Below are 19,868 nucleotides of genomic sequence, written 5' to 3' on the forward strand. Positions count from 1 at the left end.
GTGTCGGGTTTGCTCTCCAGGCTAAGTCAGTTTCTAGGGAAGTGCCTGGCCCGTAGAAGGGACTCAGTAGGTGTGTGGTGCCTAGATGTTTAAAAGGTGGTGGTTTTACCTCTGTCACACTTCTCTGTTCTGGGGACCAATAGGTGACACGAATCCCAGCAGTTTCCCACTGCCGTACCCTCTGGGGTCATGGCCAGTTGCTGAGAGTGTGAATGCTGCCACAAGAGGAGACAATGTCTTATCACAGAAACTTTTATGGGGTAGAGAGGAGGGCAGAAAAATTCTCAAATTGATTTAACGCTCTGTTAGTCCTGTTAGCAATTTTTAATAAAAGAAAAAAAGTCCTTCTTAGTGAAGGAACATAACAATGACCCAACACTTGATAAAAGGATAGTAGCAAATGTTTGAATTGTGCAAAAACATGATTCATTGTAAATCATTGTGCATCACAACAATGTATTTCCCTCTCTCAAGTCTTCAGCTTAATTGGGGTAGAAGAGGAAATATAGCTTCTGGTCTGTATTCCAGAAATGAACCTCTGGATAGCATTGCATCAAAGATTTTTATGAGTAAATAATTAATTGGTTTGGAGCTGGCTGACAAATATAATTAAGCAATTTATAGTTGAAATATTCAGTATTTCTCTAATTAGTGACAAAGGAATACCTGAGGCTGTGGTCAGATGAAATACTTCCCAGATGAGTTTTAGGATAAAAGGAAATCCAGAATGTTTAATCATATATTTCTTCATTATCTGTAATCAGGGTATTAAAGGAAAATAGAGTCTTACAAAACAGATTTCAGTTAAGGTGGGCTGTGTATTTTTATTGTAGTCTAAATTGGCCTAGCACATGCTTCATTTTGTTATATCCTTCATTATACTATTTATTTCACTGATCTTCAGTGTAGAGGGAATGAGACCAATCTTAGAAATGTATAAATAAGAGTGTGATTTATTTCAGCTTGTCAGAAATGTTGATAAAATATATTTTAAATTGTCACAGCCATTTTGCAAAATCCACTTCATTTATTGAAGTATATTATAAGTGCCTCTTAGAAAATCAGACGAATGGAACAAAATATACTGTATATATTTAATGATATTTTTGAAACATAATATTTCATTAAATGATCAATAAAACAAAATGTAATCTAATATAATAGATCTCTTGAGAAGAAACTCGAAAGCTTATCTACTAAATGGATTTCATCACAATGATGAAGAAGGAATCGCATGTTGTAAATTTTTCTAGTGAAATACTTACTATAATTTAAATGTGCGCCTATTTTCTGCCAGGAATTTTGGACTAGTCCAACTAATTAATTAAGGCTATCCATTCTTATTTCTACTATCTTTTGATGTAGTCTATCTTAGATTGTTAGCTTTGTACTCTCTACATTGTTACCATGTGTGTCACTCCCTTTAAATTTAAAGGAACCTCAAAACTTTTTCTTTTAAAAATTTATTTTATTTTAATTGAAAGGCAGAGTGGGGCTGGCGCTATGGCACAGGAGGTAAAACCGCTGCCTACAGTGCTGGCATCCCATATGGGCTCTGGTTTGAGTCCCGGCTGTTCCACTTATGATCCAACTCTCTGCTGTGGCCTGGGAAAGCAGTACAAGACCGGCCCAAGTCCTTGGGCCCCTGGACCCGCGTGGGAGACCCGGAATAGGCCCCTGGCTTCGGATTAGCACAGTTCTGGCCATTGTGGCCAGTTGGGGAGTGAACCAGTGAATGGTAGACCTCACTTTCTCTCTGTCTCTCCTCTCTTTCAAATAAATAAATAAATCTTTAAAAAAAGAAAGAAAGGCAGAGTGACAGAGAGAGATGGAGAGACAGGGGAGATCATCCATCTGCTGGTTCACTTCCCAAATGGCCATGACTGTGGGGACTGGGTTAGGCCAGAGCCAGGAGCCAGGAACTGGATCTTGACCTCCCACATAGGTGACAAGCGCCCAAGTACTTGGACCACCTTCTGCCTTCACAGGTGTATTAGAAGGGAGCTGGAGTGGCAGGTGCTGAGGAACAGCAGGTAAAGCCATGACCTGCAGCACTGGCATCCCAGATGGGCACCGGTTCAAGTCCCAGCTACTCATTTCCAATCTAGCTTCCTGCTAATGTGCCTGGGAAAGCAGCGGAAGATGGCCCAAGTCTCCCACGTGGGAGATTCCTGGCTTCTGCCTGGCCCAGGCCTGGTCATTGAGGCCATTTGGAGAGTGAACCAGCAGATGGAATATCTCTCTGTCTCTCCTTCTGTTGCTCTAAAACTCTTCCTTGAAATAAATGAATACATCTTAAAAAAAAAAAAAATGAATAAAAGAGACCTGGATCCAAAGTGGAGCAGTCAGCACTCCAACTCCAATATAAGATGCCAACTTAACAGGCAGCAGTTTAACCCACTCAAAAACATTTTTTTATGTAGACATAAAACTAGAAATGTACTTTGTATTAGCTTTTCCTTGCTGCCTAACAAGTTACCACAAATTTAGCACCTTACAACAATACAGCATGGGCATTTTGCATAGTGGTTTGGATACCACTTACGATGCTCATTGCCAAATATGAGTGCTGGGTTCCAGTCCAAGCTCAACTCCTGATTTCAGCTTCCTGCTAATGCACACCCTGGGAAGCAGCAGGGGATCGCTCAACTATTTGGGTCCCTGCCACCCATTTGGGAAACGTGAATTAAGTTTGGGCTCCTGGCTTCAGCATAGCCAATAATGCATTTTGAGAATGAACCAGTGGATAGCAGATCTCTTTTTGTCTCTGTATGTGTGTCTATCTTTCAAATATAATAACTAAAAGAAAATTTTTAAATATTGTCTTTGTCAGAAGTCCAAACGAGAGTTAGTGGGTGTCTGCTCAAGGTCATAGGAAATTGAAATCAAGGTGCCCATTAAGGCTGTAAGCGCACTGATGTTTAGGGTTTTCTTCCATGTTCACTTGCTGTAGAGAGAATCGAATGCTTTACGGTTTTATAACTATAGCCCCTTCCATTGTCCTGGTTGTCAACTGAGGACAGAGGACTATTACCTTCTACATGATCCCCTCCAGAACATGGCACTGTGCTTTCTTAAGGTTAGCATGAGTCTTGGCTGGGTCTGAATCTCTTTGACATCTTTTATGAGCTTATCTGATTAGTTCAGGCTTCCCAGGATAATGTCCTTCTTCATTAACTCAAGGTCAACTGATTAGGGACCTAAGTTACAATTGCAAAATTCCCTCTATTATATAAAATAACATAAAATAGGAATATTATTTCATAACATTTATTTGCAGAACTCACACTTAATGTGAGTTATAGAGTTAAACTTGTAAATTTGGAAGAGTAAGGTATATCCCAGAATTTTGCTCACCACCGACTTTGATAAAAGTCTAGAATATCAGCCATGTTTTATAGATAATTGTTATCATCAAATATTATAATTATTCATCTACTTACTTGGTGTGTATCTGTGTGTGTGTGTTTTATATTGTAGACACATTTTTATTTGTACTTACCCAAATTTAGGGGTTGTATTGGAAATAAAATCACTTTGGAAATACCTTTTATACTCTTGACTTTTAAATCCTTAAAGCAATAAAGGCTTCCCAGTAGTACCATCTGTCTTTGATAACTCTGATTTATTGTTTATCCAGATAACTATACTTCCTGTTTCATCCTCTGGCTACAGCATAGAGTCCGTATTTGACAACCAAGAGACTTGCCAGTGGTCTCAAGTGCATTCTGTTGTCCACTGGATCTTTTTTCTAAGACTGTCATCTATCATATTTCATTTAAAAATTTTTCTGAAGTCTTAAAGTTAGCAAATTATTGGTGCTATTTGAAAAACATACAGAACTAAATAGTGCATACACACACAAACACACACACAGACACACACTCTTAGGTACCTGCATATATTTACATTCACGCATGTACCTGTATGTGTTTATACCCATATACTGTATGTATAGTGTGTGTACTGCAGAATTATTTTTATGGAAGTGGTGATACTGATAAAATAGCAAGTGGTTTTCTTGGATTCCTAAGTAGTTTCATAGTGAAGCAGTATGGGACTTAAGGGATTTTAATATGTTGAAAGCTATATGCCACAAAGACCTGTTTGTGGTTCTGTGAGTGTAACTAAAAGGCGATGTATCAAATTTGAATTATATTTATAGGGGAGTAATTAGAAGGTAATTTTCCAAGCACTTAATGCTCCTTACATGTGACACAATGAGCAACAGTTTTGGTAGCTGTAGAGAGAAGCACAGACCTCATTTTATCCTGTTTAAGCATCTCATTTTCTTCTGTTTAGATTTTGATTGAAAGACTTCTACTGTCTCTATCTTCTGCAGTGTTTTCTTTGCCCACTAAGAAAATTAATTTATGAAGATACATTTTGCAGCAAAAATGGAATTTAAAATATGAGTTTAGTTTAATACACAGATCTTGAAATTGACCCATAGTTTTGTCATAATTGCATTTTTACATCATAATAAACCCATAATTTTAATTCCATTTTGCTACAAACTCTTTTTAAAAAACACTTTGATCAGTAGGCACACGTCTTCTTTTAAAAATTTTCCATTTATTTCTCTTATTTGAAAGGCAGAGAGAGAGAGAGAGCGATCAAAAGTGATCTTCCATTCACTAGTTCACTTCCCAAATGCCTCCAACAGCCAGGGCCAAGCCAGGCTGAAGCCAGGTCCACTGGGTGGCAGCACCCAGGTATTGATGCATCATACTCTGCCTCTCAAAGTGCGTGTTAGCAGAGAGCTGGATCGGAAGCAGAGGCAGAACTGGAACAAGGCCTCCCGAATGGAATGTGGGTGTCCTAAGTAGTGTCTTAACCACGCGCCGAGAGCCTGACCTCACAAACTTTTGGAAGCCCCCTCATGCTCTGTCTTACTGCTGTCCGCTGTAACATAGTAAGACAGAGTGCATGAAAGAGGAGAATATTTCCATTATCTTGTGTCCTTCATTGTCTTCCTGAAGACTTTCCGCTGTTTTGTCTCATTTTATCTCTAGCATTGTGGTACTTTAGGGAGAACATTTTAAGTACTTCCGAATATTTTCTCATCTGTTTCAGTAATGTAGAAGCTTCTCTCTCTCTCTCTCTCTCTCTCTCTCTCTCTCTCTTTTTTGTAAAGATTTATTTATTTATTTGAAAGTCAAGGTTACAGAAAGGCAAAGAGAGAGAGGTCTTCCATCCCCTGGTTCACTCCCCAGTTGGCCACAACGGCCAGAGCAGAGCTGATCCAAAGCCAGGGGCCAGGAGCTTCTTCCAGGTCTCCCACACAGGTGCAGGGACCCAAGGATTTGGGCATCTTCTACTGGTTTCCCAGGCATAGCTGAGAGCTGGATCGGAAGTGGAGCAGCTGGGACTTGAACCAGCACCCATATGGGATGCCGGCACCGAAGGCAGTGACCTTACCCATTACCCCACAGCACCAGCCTCATTTCATATATCTTTATTAATCTTTTATTTTTCATATTGTGAATAAATTACCTTCTAAAGGCAAATGTTTTGGAAGGGGGGAGAGAAAATTCATAGCAGATTCATAGCAGCTTAATTTTCTTGTTTACTAAATAATTTAGGGCGAACTATTTTTTACCCCCAAGGTTTACTCACTGAAGAAAATATTTCCTGTTTCACATTTTATACTCTCAAGATGAAATGTGTTTTTGGCTTCTGTTAGTAATATGTACATTTGTGACTTTCGGGAATGAATTGATTATGTTTATATTGTATTATAGTCTGGAAGTAACAGCACTCTTAACAGATTTTCCAATATTATATTAAAAAACAAAAACTAGCAGAGATCAGATAGGAAATAGCTTACTAAAGCAGATCAAATAAGATGCTGGTGGTATTCTCAGTGGTCTAATGTTACTGGGCCCATTCTACTCCACGCTTTCTTAAACAACTTAAAATATCTGAGTTTTATTCATATAATCAAGAATGAAAATATCCACACATGGCAATTTAAGATTACATACCACAATTCCATTTGAGATATATTTGATACATGTATATAATTCCCCAACATCATGAATAGCAAATCTTTGTGTAGTTTAGTCTGTTGATATCTCTTGAAACCTTCAGAAGAAAATGTTTGCCTAGAAAGATTAATGTAATTTTAAAAACTACACTTAAACTTCCAGTTGTGCCTTCAGAAACACCCTATTTTTTCCACCACCCATTTAATTCTTTGCATTTAATTCTTTGAAATAACCCTTGAAAATATGGTCCTATAGAAATACATTATAATTGGGCTGGCACTATGGCAGTGCTGACATCCCATTTGGGTGCTGATTCGAGTCCCAGTTGCTGCACTTTTAATCCAGCTCTCTGCTATGGCCTGGGAAAGCGGCAGATGATGGTGCAGGTGCTTGGGCCCCTGCCCAAGGGAAACCCAGAAGAAGCTCCTGGCTCCTGGCTTCGGCCTGGCCCAACCCTTGCTGTTGTGGCCATCTGGGGAGTGAACCAGCAGATGGAAGGTCTCTCTCCCTCCCTCCCTCCCTCTCTATCTCTGCCTTTCAAATAAATAAATCTTTTAAAAAAAGAAAAGGAAATACATTATAATTACAAAGATACGTTTGGGAAGATAACAGAGCTCCTGATGGTAAATGTTTGACCTTAGTATACGTTTGTAACAAAGAACTCTGACTTCTGATGACCATTTGTAATATAATAGAGACCTATGAGGGTCTCTTTTCCCCCCCTTTTGCTTCATTTCTAATTGGAGATGGACAGTTAGAATATACCAGAAAACAATTATTATTTTTAGCTGTGCAAATGAGCCAAGCATATATTTATGATTTGTATCTTATTTGTGACTGTGACTGTGATTGCAGAACCACGGGATATATTTTGGAAATGGTGGGAACTTTATAGCTCATGTCCAAATTCTGTTCCATAAAGCAGGGAAACAAACCCAACGAAATTAAATGGCTTGTTCAGGGACACACAACCAGTTACTGTCAGACCTCATAATCAAGTCTGTTATTAAAAGATGAATATGGATTGTGTTAGTGACACATTTAAACATTTGACAACACTCCCAAGCAGGAAATATTTCCTCATATTTGACATAAATCACTTACTTCCTATTGTTAGATACTTGGAAGGGATGGAGAACAGCTGGTGCCTGTAATTCTGTTCTCATATAACTTCATTATTTCTCATCATTCAATTATCATTTTTTCCTAATCTTTAAAAATGCCTTACAGCAGGATCACACTTTCATTTTTTTTTTTAACCACTGTAGTACATTTCTAAAGAATAATTTGTATATGATACTCAAAACAGGCTACATAATTGCAGGTCCCTTTATTTAAAAATTGTTAAGAATTTCCAAGATGTTGACTACATATTATCAAATCAAGTGCAGGCCCCATGACTGACAGGTTGTATGCCTGTGAAGTTGGCTCTGCAGGTTCCAGATGTATTGCCCAGATTAACATACCAAACTGTATGTTTAAATAGTTTGATTCACCACAGAGATGCATGCTTGTTATAAAGAATATCGTGTTTATCCCCCTTTCTCTGTTGATAAGTTTATGCTGGCTAATATCATTGAGGCTCTCCCAGAAATTTCTTGAGGAAGAATGGTAGAATTTCTAAACTTAGAAATAAACAATGTGAGTTCTTGGAGTTGCAGTGTCTTAAATGCAGTAACCAAGATACCCAGTTAAGTCCATAAAATGATACTTAGATAATCAATGCCCACTATAAAATTGGATTTGATCTTGGGCATTTATTTGTAGGAGGATGCCTAGTGATTTATTTTTTAAAAATGTGTGCTGAATAAGGTGTGGCTATTTCCCCAAAATCTTTTAGTGGAAGCATATAGTATTGGTTGGCCTCTTTTGTATTAATATAAGTCATTTAGGTGGTAGTGCAAATGTGTGTCCTTAAGTATGTGTTAGCAGAATTTTACCTAAGCAAAATGCTGGTAATCATTCTAACCTATTCTTAAAGTGAGAATATAATATAAGCTGTTGTTTGCATATATATTTTGTATGTACGTTGGTTAGCTTTTTGGCACATCTGGTCTATTTAAAAAAAAAGCCAATGTTTATTTGAATAATGTAGGTAGAGACAGGAAATGTGCTTTTAAAATAAGCATTATTTGAAAATTTACATACAGAAAAGAATAAACCTACTTTGACTAAAAAAATTTAGGTACAAGTAATCAGATACTCAAGTGTTAATTTCTATGTGCTCATAAATTTTTTAGAACACTTTATGTTCAGTAAACATCTATATAGGGCTGTCTTTTTTTAGGGGAAAATAGAATTTTGAACAGTAATGCTATTAGGCTAAAGATTTAACATTTAAAGATTTGTGTTTATTAGTATAAATTTTAAGAGAATATTGTTCTTTTTTAATACGTTGGCATTATACAAGTTCTTGCTTTGCAGTGCTAATGTAAAGTTTACCAATAGCAAAAATAATTTGAATTTATATTGCCTTTTTGCTGTCCATCCTCTTTTAGAGATAGCCAACAGTGCCACCATCAGAACAAGCAGGCTTTTCTGATGCTAAGTGTTGGCTTTCTTAAAAAAAAAAAAAAAAAGGAAGAAGAAGAGAAAAATTCTGTACTTAAAGAATGGCCAAAAAACCATATATGTTTAACAGATAGTTAAAAAAGAAAAATGGGACATACCAATGACATAATGCAACCCAATTTATTTTCTAACAAAATCAAATCATTACTGTTGTTTTTCAAAGGCCTGTTCCTAAGTTAGATCTTTAACTCTTTCCTGGTCATGTTGTCTAGGTGGCGTTTTATGCATGTGACTTTGTCATCATCTTTAATTTGTCATAAGAGACAATCTCCAAGAAGTATATAAAAATGAAAATAATCAGATCACATTGGTTTTAATAGCATCTTTGCTAATGTGAATTTTGAAAGCTTTTTTTTCATTTTACCTTTTTAAAATATTTGATTTATTTTTCATAATGGGATTTAAAGAGGAAACTGTCAAATTATAATGATGATGATTTCAGAATCTATATGCAAGCATGAATCTTTGCTTTCATGGTCTGATACTTACATGATATAGTGTATTTATTTTTGAATGAAAAGAAACCTCTTCCCTGTCTTCCTGTTGACATCAAACGGTCCTCTGATATGCTAATCCAGCATCGGGGAGAGCACACATACAGGCTTCATTTGGACTTTTTCCAAGTCTGAAAGAAAATATGTGTAAAGAACTGACTTTGCAGCATTGCCTCCTCCTAGTAAAAACTGATGTTGACACAGTCTACAATTAAAATATTTAATATTGAAATATGCTGTGAGAAGTTTGCAACACTTAGTAAGATGCTGCTTTGGGAAAAACCTGGTCATTTAAGTGTTACTTGTTCTTTGGTATGTGATGTTACTGATGCAACAGATACTACAATTGCAAATAAGCTCATTTCCACAGTATATCTTATAATAAAGATTAACCTAAAGTTGTTACTTGTCCTCACAGATTTTCCTTTGGTCTATTGAGACAATAGATACAGAGTTTTTCTGACTATGAAGTAGGAAGATATAAGCAGATTTCCTTATATTGTTTTTCTTTTAGCCTGCCCTCAGCTGGCTACAGGTGTAAAAATTTAGAGGTAGTTGTTGGGGATTCTCTCAGGTATAGCGTCTCCATATTCAGTAACAAAAAATCAAATTAATTGGACCTGTCAAAAATATTGTCTCCAAATGAAATGTGTTAAAGTACATATTTAAATTTTAATGTCTATTAATAAATATGCTAATTTTTTAAAGTTAAAAGTTCATGAAAATCTACTTAAATGCAATATTTCTTTCTACTGGTCATTTGTCAATATTGTCAAATCAGAAACCAATTGCAACAATGAAAATAGTTTCTACAGGGTATATCTTCATAAGGGTTATGAAGCTAAGAACTTTATTCTTGAATGAGTATGTCACTGGTGTAGTCTCTCACCAAATTTAATGTCAGAGAATGGGCATAAGTATGTGCCTCGGGTTGTCATTTATTTCAGTAATTGCTCTCTCAGGCACCGTTGCCTGCTCTCGCCTAACCAGCCTGTTGCTGCTCTCAGCATTTTTCAGCAGCTTTCCTGAAAGGTTTTCCTTCCATGGAGTTTAGTTTTATTCATTCAAAGCAAAGTGCAAGTTTGACTTGCATTGTGTAATGTATTCATTAAAACTTTTAAAATCCCTCCCATTGAATTTTTCATAAATTGTGATATTTCAAATCACCAAGGTGTTTCAATATTGAAAAGGAATTCTGTAGTGAAACCTTCTGCCAGGAGAATTGTTTTTTAATGAAGATAATTGCCTTCAGGTTTCTAGACTTTTTTTTTTTTTTTTTTTTTTTTACTTTGGCTTTTCTTAAAATGAAATTTGACAATTTTCAGACAAGTAACTATTTTATATAGATGTTTAATGTGTGAAAAAGATGGACATCACACAGATGTTGCTTTACATAGTTTGTACCGACCTTAGGCATAATAGGAAAAAAGTTAAGCTTTGTCGGGGAAAAGTTGGGGGGTTCTTTCAGTATAGAAAACCATGGCTTTTTGGTTGATAATAAGTATGTAAAGTGGGTGTTTTTCTGACATGGGTTTTTTTTTTAAAGATTTTAGTTCTCATTTTGAATTTTTTCAAAAGCATTTTAAGAAACAGAAGAGGCTAATTCCTGAGAGAACTGTTTGGAAGTACTTTGTGCAGCTCTGCAGTGCCTTGGAACACATGCATTCTCGAAGAGTCATGCATAGAGGTAAGGTGGCATCATCAGCATATTTTAATATTGGCCTGAACGGTACTTGTGATTAAGCAATTTAAAATAAATGTCTTCTGATTATTGGTAACAGCCATTCTTTTCAGGTTTCATTTCTAAGTTTTAATTTTACTAAAATGATTAACCTTTTAAGGGAAGCCCTACTTGTTTTTAAATAAGAATGACTATAGTTATTTTTCTTCCTGACTCTTGATCATCTTACTAGTTAATGTTGGTAAAGGGAAAAAAAAGACACAGGAAAGCAGTTGAATATGCATAAGCAAGAGATGGTTTTTCTTTCAAATTAATAATGTATTTTATGGCCACTTAGATTCTTAACCTTAATATATTCTTGATTATCAGTCAGATGTTGGTCAGAGTGTGTTAAGATTACATCACTAAGTAATTGATCCACTGATTTGGGGGTGTGAACATTTTCAGTACAATTTACCAAAGCAATTAAGATTTCTAAACCCACCAAAGTAAATAATGATATGCATAATAGCATTAACTCATGTTTGTGTATTACATGTAAATATATCAATAAGCCAACCTCTCCTAAGATATTTATTTAAAAATTAAATACTTTCTGCTTTGAATTTCACAAAAGATTATTTAGAAATGGAAAATAAGATGTATTTAAATGGAAATTAATAATGACATTCATCCTGCTACACTGATCTTCATCTGTCAGAGGAATGAGAACTTCATCATATTAGGATGTATCAAAGTTCTTCAAAATAATTGGCTCAGAATTGGAACTTTCATGCCTAAGATACATTTTAAATTCTACAATGCAAAGTGGTTTTTAACATTTCTAAGGTTACATCATGTTTCATCTGAAACCTTCATTTATCCCCAGATATCAAACCAGCAAATGTGTTCATTACAGCCACCGGGGTGGTAAAACTTGGTGATCTTGGGCTTGGCCGGTTTTTCAGCTCCAAGACCACAGCTGCACATTCTTTAGGTAAGAGACACTATATCATTTCATTCATGGATGTGGTTGGTTTTTTTGTTTGTTTGTTTCCCATGGTTCAAAAAATAAAAGAAGTACCAATTATATACCAGATCTTCATTCTTAATAAGCACATCTTGAAATTATCGGATCCTAAACAGAGAACCACCACTTCTTGTTGGGTAAATGTGTTTTTAACTATTGCCGTAGAGCATTCCTTTTTAGTGTATCTTGGAAGAAGTCTTTACTTCACCCTTCAAAAAACTATATGTAGTAGTTTGTAAATGTTTCATAAAATAATATAAATGGTTGTGATTATGGCTGAGGAAAAATCCCAGATGATCTATTTCTGATGAGGAAAATAGTCCATTGAGCATTACAGAAGAAATATCTGAAGTTTATTCACTCTAGAGTTAATAATAAAGCAGTATTCTCAAACAGAATTGAACATAATTATGTTATATTAACAGTGGAAGTTTATGAAATTACTAGGAAGAAATAATTTTTAAATTATTTTAATTAGAGATTTAAATTTCTCTTAAAACCCACATATCATATTTTCTCTTTGTAAATACAAGACTTAGATAAAATGGTGACAATCAGAATAAACAAAGAACAAAGGTAAAAAAAAAAGCTGACTTTAATTAAATGGTGCCCATCTTTTGTGTCATAATTTCATTGATACCCTGATTTTTTGATAAATTATTTTTATATGTAAGCAAAAAAAGTTAAGTTGTTCAATAAGGGATAAATGATTTACACTAAATAACAAAGTAGTAGAATAAGCATCTGAATTAGTTGACTAGAGAATTTTCAAGTTTTTTGTGGGTCTGTTAACTAAGATTCTATGGGGCTTTGAGCTGGTCATTTAATTTTTCTGTGTCTAGAACAATACTTGGTACATAAATAGACAGTATTCATTGGGTAACCAAATACTGTATCCCAAGAAGTGGTAGAAAGAAAATTGTTTACACTTTCCATGGGATTTCAATTTTTTCAGTACTTTAAGAAAATAAAATTTCATACTGATAAAATTAGCATTTTCCCCTTTCTTTTACATTTATTTTTACAAAGAATTGCAATTTTTTATGAATAAGAAAATTTATATGAAATCCCATAAAAAGTACATAGGTTTGTGCAGCACTTTGAGTTTCACTTGAGAAGTTACAATTCTTACAATACAAATAGTACAGGATCACTATAAAGAAAACTTTTAACTATCCCAAGCCACTTTCATTTGTCACTAGTAAAGATAAAATGTTTTTACTTTATGTTACTCACCTGATGGAATTTCTTAAAAGCATAGCATTGTTAATTTGCTTAGAAATGCAAAGTTATCATTACCCATAGAGAGACACACATGCTGGTCTCAAACATGAACCTTTGCCAGGGGACTTAAAAAAGCTGCTGGAAATGAAATAAAAAAGATAGAGTTTTGCATCAAGTCCATTTTCTGCCAACTTTTAGAAGTCCCTTCTGTTTAAATGTTGCTTTGCAGTATCCATCTAACCCTAAGAACCCAGCTTATTAAAGGAAACTTAGATCTCAGTAGTTTTGGAAATGGAATTCTGTGGCATTCCTCTGTCTACACAGTTCTAAAAGTTCCCAAGAGCTTACAAACACATAGACATTTACATACCTAAGTGATGTGCTATGCCAAATCACATGATACAGAGAGTAAACTAGTTGTGACAGATTTAATTCTTAATAATTGAGCATTTCTAATACCATGTTTTACCAAAACCAGTTCTCCCAGTCTATATAACATGTGGACATGTTATAATACATAGTGATGCCCCAAATTCCTCTGTATTCTAATATTAAAGTCTGGCTAGTGAGGAGGTAGAGGGTAGACTATTTCTGTGACAACTGAATCATTAGAACAATAATTTCTTTCACAAGTACTTTTTCGATATTATTTTGAGGAAAAAAATTCTTAAAACAAGAATTTTTTATTTATGCTTTGTGCAAAGATTTTGATGGTTTGAGACTAAATTCACTAAATAATGTATTGCATACTGAAAAGTAACGTTCGAATTGTAGCTTAAGTTCTTGAACCTAATTTAAAAAGGGTCAAGAAAAATTCTCTACCAAGAAATGTTTATAATAGAACCATGATAGAAATTTTTTTGCATAAAGCAGAAACTTTATTGAATTTATAGGAGCTATAGACAAATGCACAAATATTAACATTTTTCTCTCAGTATATAATACAACAGATAGTAAGTATTATCATAAGGACACTGAGGATTTAACAGTACTACCTACCAATCCAATCTAATTGATACTAAATAAATTCTGAGCAGACTTAATTTTAATGACAAGTTGCCCTAATTTTTACTTCTAGAGAATTATTACTGTAATTGTCACATATTTTAAGAGCAAATTTAGAAGTGTGCTTCCGACAGTTGGTGCTGAAAAGTAATCGGAACCCTGGTTACTTGTATAAATGTAGGTGTTACAGTGTGTTGGCTCATTTTATGATTTTACTGAGGATAAAATCTATAGATCATGATTTTTCCATAGAGGTCTAAATTTTGGTGAAACTACAAATAAATGAGATCTATTTGTAGTTAATAAAGAAAAATCTGAATAAATTTAGTCTGAATGAAAAGTGTCCTGGAGCCAAATTTCATGTAACTTTTGTAAAGGAGCTATTTTCAGGAATTTAATTTAAAAATGCAAAGATGCATAGGCTTTTAGAAACTTCTTTTTGTAGTCATGTATTTATAATTTTTTACCAAAATTGTTTTTTGTTCAAAAATCAAGATATGTTTTTAATTGATTTTAATATGCACTTCCAGAATATTTTGCATTGAACAGTCCTTATGAGATTGCCTTTTCCATTTGTCTGCTAATTGTACATCTCTTATGTCAATCATTTGATTGCATAATAAACTGACACATAATAAAACCTGTAATTCTGTTACAGCTTCCGGAGCATATAAAGTTGGATAGATAACCACAGTTTTCAGAACCAATTCTTTAATAGTCTGATAAAATAGTAATAATTCCTTGAATGCAGAGATTGAGATTTGTAACTACTAAATCGGATATTTTCAGATCTTCAACACTGGGAAAACTCTCAGCAGCCTTTGCTTTGTTTTCTGTTCCCTGCCTGTCGCTGCTGCATACATTGGCTCCCAGGAGCTCTACTTTCTAATTTCTCTTCCTTAATCCAAAACTACTTCATGTTTGGACCAGGACATTATATTAACCTTGTTTGCTTACAATATGATTTTTCTTTAATCAAATCTATAAATTCTCACTAGAGATCTTCCTCAGTGATATCTCATTATATTACTTTCCCCCAAATCTTTGATACTCCCCTATTGACTACGGAATTCATTCAACATCCTGGTGTAGCAAACAGGGCCTCTAGAACTTGAACATGGTGTCCTGTCACTTTCCATTCTTGTTAACTGCACCTTTCTGCTCCTTGTGTGACAGCCATGTTTATTTACCCTGTGGCTTTGCTGATGTGAGAAACAGCATGATGTTCTAGAGAGGATGGAGAATAATGGATTTTCATACCCATTGCTCTGTAGGATCCTGATCAAGTCACTTACGTTGTAAAACTCAGTTTTCAGATTTTATAAAAGGATAAATGTGGGTAATAACTGTCCCATGTCGTCCTTTAACCCCTGATCAACCCTTAACCAAGTGCTAGAATGAATGTAAAAGTAGTTTCTGAACACTGTAATTCACTGGATAGGTGTTCAGTTGCTTGTGTTAAGATGATTGTGAGAGTGGTGGTTGTGGTGATGAAGATGCAGAAAAAGAAGATGGAAAGAACAGGTGCAATTTATTCTGTTAAAATATTTGAATTGATTTAAAGGATCTTTTTAGTACCGAATTTATGCAGCTTCTATTCTTGGGACAAGGAATGTAGCCTGAGCAAGACAAATACTTAAAGCCTTTGTCTTCAAAGATCTTGCTTGTGGGAGGGAATAGACAGTAATAAAGCAAATAGTGAGATGATTTGTGAGTAATGTGCCAGAGAGTGGCTCATGTGGGAACCCTAGAGAAAGGCACAAGGTGGGCCAAAGGCTTTGCAAAGAGGGATGTTTGAGAATCGAAGGATGCAAAAGAGGCAGCCCTTTTGAGGGAGCTGGTGAATAATGTCTCAGCCTAATTGAGGGTGTTTTATACAAAGAGGGAATGCTTGGTAAGCTCTGCCTGCAGAAAGCTTGCTGGAGTGGATGAGGGAGGGTGCCGGGCCAGCCACAGGAGGAATTCACCTTCATTCTCAGTGAAATGGCAAGCTTCCGTAGGGCGGTAATGAGAAAAGTGCGATGGTGTGAGTTGAAGCAGACCTCCTGCCTCTTCTTTAGGCTAAGTGTGGCAAGGATTATCTACCGTATTCAGATGCTTCTGTGTCCAAACTGCTGATCTTTCCCTCTTAGGGAGCCTCTTGGTATGTGCTACCCAGTACTGGACAGAATTTACCATAAGCTCATCAGCCCTTGGAATAGGAAGCTTATCCCTGCCTGAGATCTGGATCCATGATCCAGACGGTTGTTTTTTTGTCCCATTTGTTTGGAACTTGAGCTTACATTAATGAAGTGTTCATTTCATATTTATTTGACAGAGGGTGTAGGATATTAGACATATCCTTGTGAATTTTGCTTGTTTTCTCTTAAATTTATAAGGTGGACAGACAGTATAACAGATGTTAGGAAACTTGCTATCTGTCTCTACATCCCTAAAATTTGTGAGGATGACCTAGCTCTTCCTTCAGTCAGGTTTTATGATGGTCTAGATGTGTGGCTTTCAGATTTCTTGATGACTCCCCAGCAACATTGAAACCCCATGGGAACATCATCACTTATAACCGAAGAACAATTTTCATTAACAATGTTTTCCATTACACTGTGTGCATTCTGATACTGTCAATTTTATTTTGGTTTCACCAAAAATAATGCTGGTTGCAGCCCACTAGCTAAATGTCAGAACTCATTAAGGGATTTTCTGCCTGTGATCGGAAAACATTGGTCTAGATCTGCAGTGCTTTCCTGCGGTTTCGTTTACTTAAAGGCCAGTCCCTCCTTTTCTGCCTCCTTTTAGAGGTTCTGACTTTTGGGTCGATCAGCTAAATATAATTTAGTCATTTGTCGCGATCCCTGTACTTCTGGAGGTGAGTAACAACACACAGAGCTCTTTACGCTTTGCAAAATGTTCCTCTCCCTAAGATCCTTGCAGACATGGGTGCACTATGCACATATTGCCTCTGTGTTGGGCTGGGAGACTGGAAGCAGAGAAGTACACAGTTGTTTCATCACGTCAGTACCTTGTGATGTTACTGTTCTCTGACGTGTTGCTCTCCCATCTGGAATTAACCTTATTCTATTTTGTTACAGTGCTTAAGAGCCTACATATGAAAGTATAATTTGTTTTCCTTCATGGACTTGACTGCTCTTGCTGCTCCAAGAGCTGGAAATAAACAGGAAATGGGCCTTCAGGGTGTTAAAGTCTCTCTTCATGACCCTCTGCCTACCAACCCTAGATATTCTAATGGCCCTTTGAAAGCTGAAACTTTGCCAACACCTGTGAACTGGATCAGAGAAATCAAGTTGTAATTTTTCTCATCTCGCAAGAGGCAGCATATGCTTTTGGTGCATTTCTATCTCTTAACTTACACTGAAGTCTTTTAGCAAATATAAATATTCTGACCCAGAGGCAACTTGCTAAGAGATCAAGTATCTTTACCTTTGAATATTGAAATATGTAGCAGAATAACAGAACATTTCTAATATTTTCCAAATATATATTATGATTTCTAGTCAAATCATATCAAACTATTTTTATTTCCTATAATAATGACCCAGAGGAGTCCTCTATTGCTGCCGAGTACCAATGTAGGGATGAGTATTTATATGGCATTTTATGATTTCCAAACAGTTTTAAAGCACATGTCCTCCTCTGTCCTCAATGTTGTACAATGGGTAGAGCTGCAGATTAGGACACTGATAACACTTTAATACTGAACTCAGCCCCTGACTTTTCCCCCATCCCTGAAATTCATCTTTATCTGAGTATTTTTCCCCCTTAGGACTTACTGTCTTCTAACATGCTATATAATATACCGGTTTGCACTATTAGTACTCATTATTTCCCTCTCCTAGCTAAAATTCAAGCTTTGTGAGCATAGAGATCATTGTTTTTGGTTCCATGCTGTATATCAGATGCCTACAAAAGGAGCATTGCCCACTAAGAAAACTAAAAAACGCACTCTGTCCCCACATGAAGCAGTTGAGCTCTTAAGAGAATGAACATCTTTAGAACCCATGCCCTTTTTCCTCTATCCCTGCAGTGCCTTAGCAGGGCTCTGGGTGAATGGCAAGTCCTCAGCACACTGAATAGAGTGTTCCACTCATGCAATGCCTGAGTCATCTGTCTTTGCTTTCTGTTGCTTTCTATTTGCCACCCATGTCAGGGACCCAAGTGGAGTTCCAGGCCTCCTGGTTTTGGCCTAGCCCAGCTGCTCCTCCCTCCATGCCACTTTGCCTACAGGGACTGCGTTCTTAGCTGCAGGCTGTTGGTAGATTCACTTCTTTGGTGCTGTGCTCATCTGCTCCTTGGCTGTCAGCTGAGAGCCCTTCTCAGCCACTGGAGGATGCCCTCACTCCTTGACTTCCTCCATGTTCAGGGCCAGCATTGATGAGAAGAGTCCCTCTTGCTCATCCAGTCTCTCCTGCCCCTTCTGCCACATCTCACTGATGCTGTAGGATAATCTCCCTGTCCTAAGGTCTGTTTCCTTATGTTTGCACAGTCCTTGGGCCTTGGACCATACCATAAACTGTTGTAACATCAGGAGCAAAGATCACAGGGACTGACTCTGTCTCTGCCACCATTTTAACAGATGGAAGAGTCGCTTGCCTTCTTCTGAAGCCTGAGTAGGTGAAGTTCAGAGGTGCTAGTGGAAGTTGACCTTACAGAAATTAAGTACTATTCTTCTTGAACATGTTTTGTCATTCTCAAATTTTTTTTTCATTTATTAAACTTTTATTTAATAAATATAAATTTCCAAAGTACAGCTTATGGGTTACAATGGCTTCCCCCTCCCATAACTTCCCTCCCACCCGCAACCCTCCCCTCTCCCGCTCCCTCTCCCCTTCCATTCACATCAAGATTCATTTTCAATTCTCTTTATATACAGAAGATCAGTTTAGTATATATTAGGTAAAGATTTCAACAGTTTGCCCCCATATAGCAACACAAAGTGAAAAAAATACCGTTGGAGTACTAGTTATAGAATTAAATAATAGTGTACAGCACATTAAAGACAGATATCCTACATAATATTTTTTAAAAATTAATTAATTTTCTATGCCATTTCCAATTTAACACCAGGTTTGTTTTTTTTTTCATTTCCAATTATCTTTATATACAGAAGATCGATTCAGTGTATAATTAGTAAAGACCTCATCAGTTTGTACCCACACAGAAACACAAAGTGTAAAAATACTGTTTTAGTACTAGTTATAGCATTACTTCACATTAGACAACACATTAAGGACAGATCCCACATGGGATGTAAGTACACAGTGACTCCTGCTGCTGACTTAACAATTTGACACTCCTGTTCATGGCGTCAGTAATCTCCCTAGGCTCTAATCATGAGTTGCCAGGGCTATGGAAGCCTTTAGAGTTTGCTGACTTTGATCTTATTCCGATAGGGTCATAGTCAAAGTGGAAGTTCTCTCCTCCCTTCAGAGAAAGGTACCTCCTTCTTTGATGGCCCCGTTCTTTCCACTGGGATCTCACTCACAGAGATCTTTCATTTAGGCTTTTTTTTTTTCCATGGTATCTTGGCTTTCCATGCCTCCAATACTCTCATGGGCTCTTCAGCCAGATCCGAATGCCTTAAGGGCTGATTCTGAGGCCAGAGTGTTGTTTAGGACATCTGCCATTCTATGAGTCTGCTGTGTATCCTGCTTCCCATGTTGGATCTTTCTCTCCCTTTTTGATTCTATCAGTATTAGCAGACACTTGTCTTGTTTGTGTGATCCCTTTTTAAATTTTAACTGAAAAGTGATCCCTGTTAAATTTAAGAGTGGAAAAAGAGAGGGAGGAGATGTACAATTTGGGACATGCTCAATCGGACTTGCCCCAAATGGTGGAGTTAGAAATGTGCCAGGGGATTCCAATTCAATCCCATCAAGGTG

At 36.4% G+C, this 19,868-nt stretch overlaps 1 protein-coding gene across 2 annotated transcripts in view; it reads left to right on the forward strand.

Annotated features, from left to right (window-relative positions):
• Positions 1 to 19,868, forward strand: part of NEK7 (NIMA related kinase 7) — a 153,345-nt gene that overhangs the window by 104,527 nt on the left and 28,950 nt on the right. For both annotated transcript variants that reach the window (XM_062211552.1, XM_062211553.1), the window contains exons 6-7: positions 10,634 to 10,742; positions 11,605 to 11,712. In XM_062211552.1, coding sequence (XP_062067536.1) covers positions 10,634 to 10,742; positions 11,605 to 11,712 — 217 coding nt within the window. The remainder of the gene's footprint in view (positions 1 to 10,633; positions 10,743 to 11,604; positions 11,713 to 19,868) is intronic.

Source organism: Lepus europaeus, chromosome 14, assembly GCF_033115175.1.
Source record: "Lepus europaeus isolate LE1 chromosome 14, mLepTim1.pri, whole genome shotgun sequence".
In the NCBI taxonomy this organism is placed as follows: domain Eukaryota; kingdom Metazoa; phylum Chordata; class Mammalia; order Lagomorpha; family Leporidae; genus Lepus; species Lepus europaeus.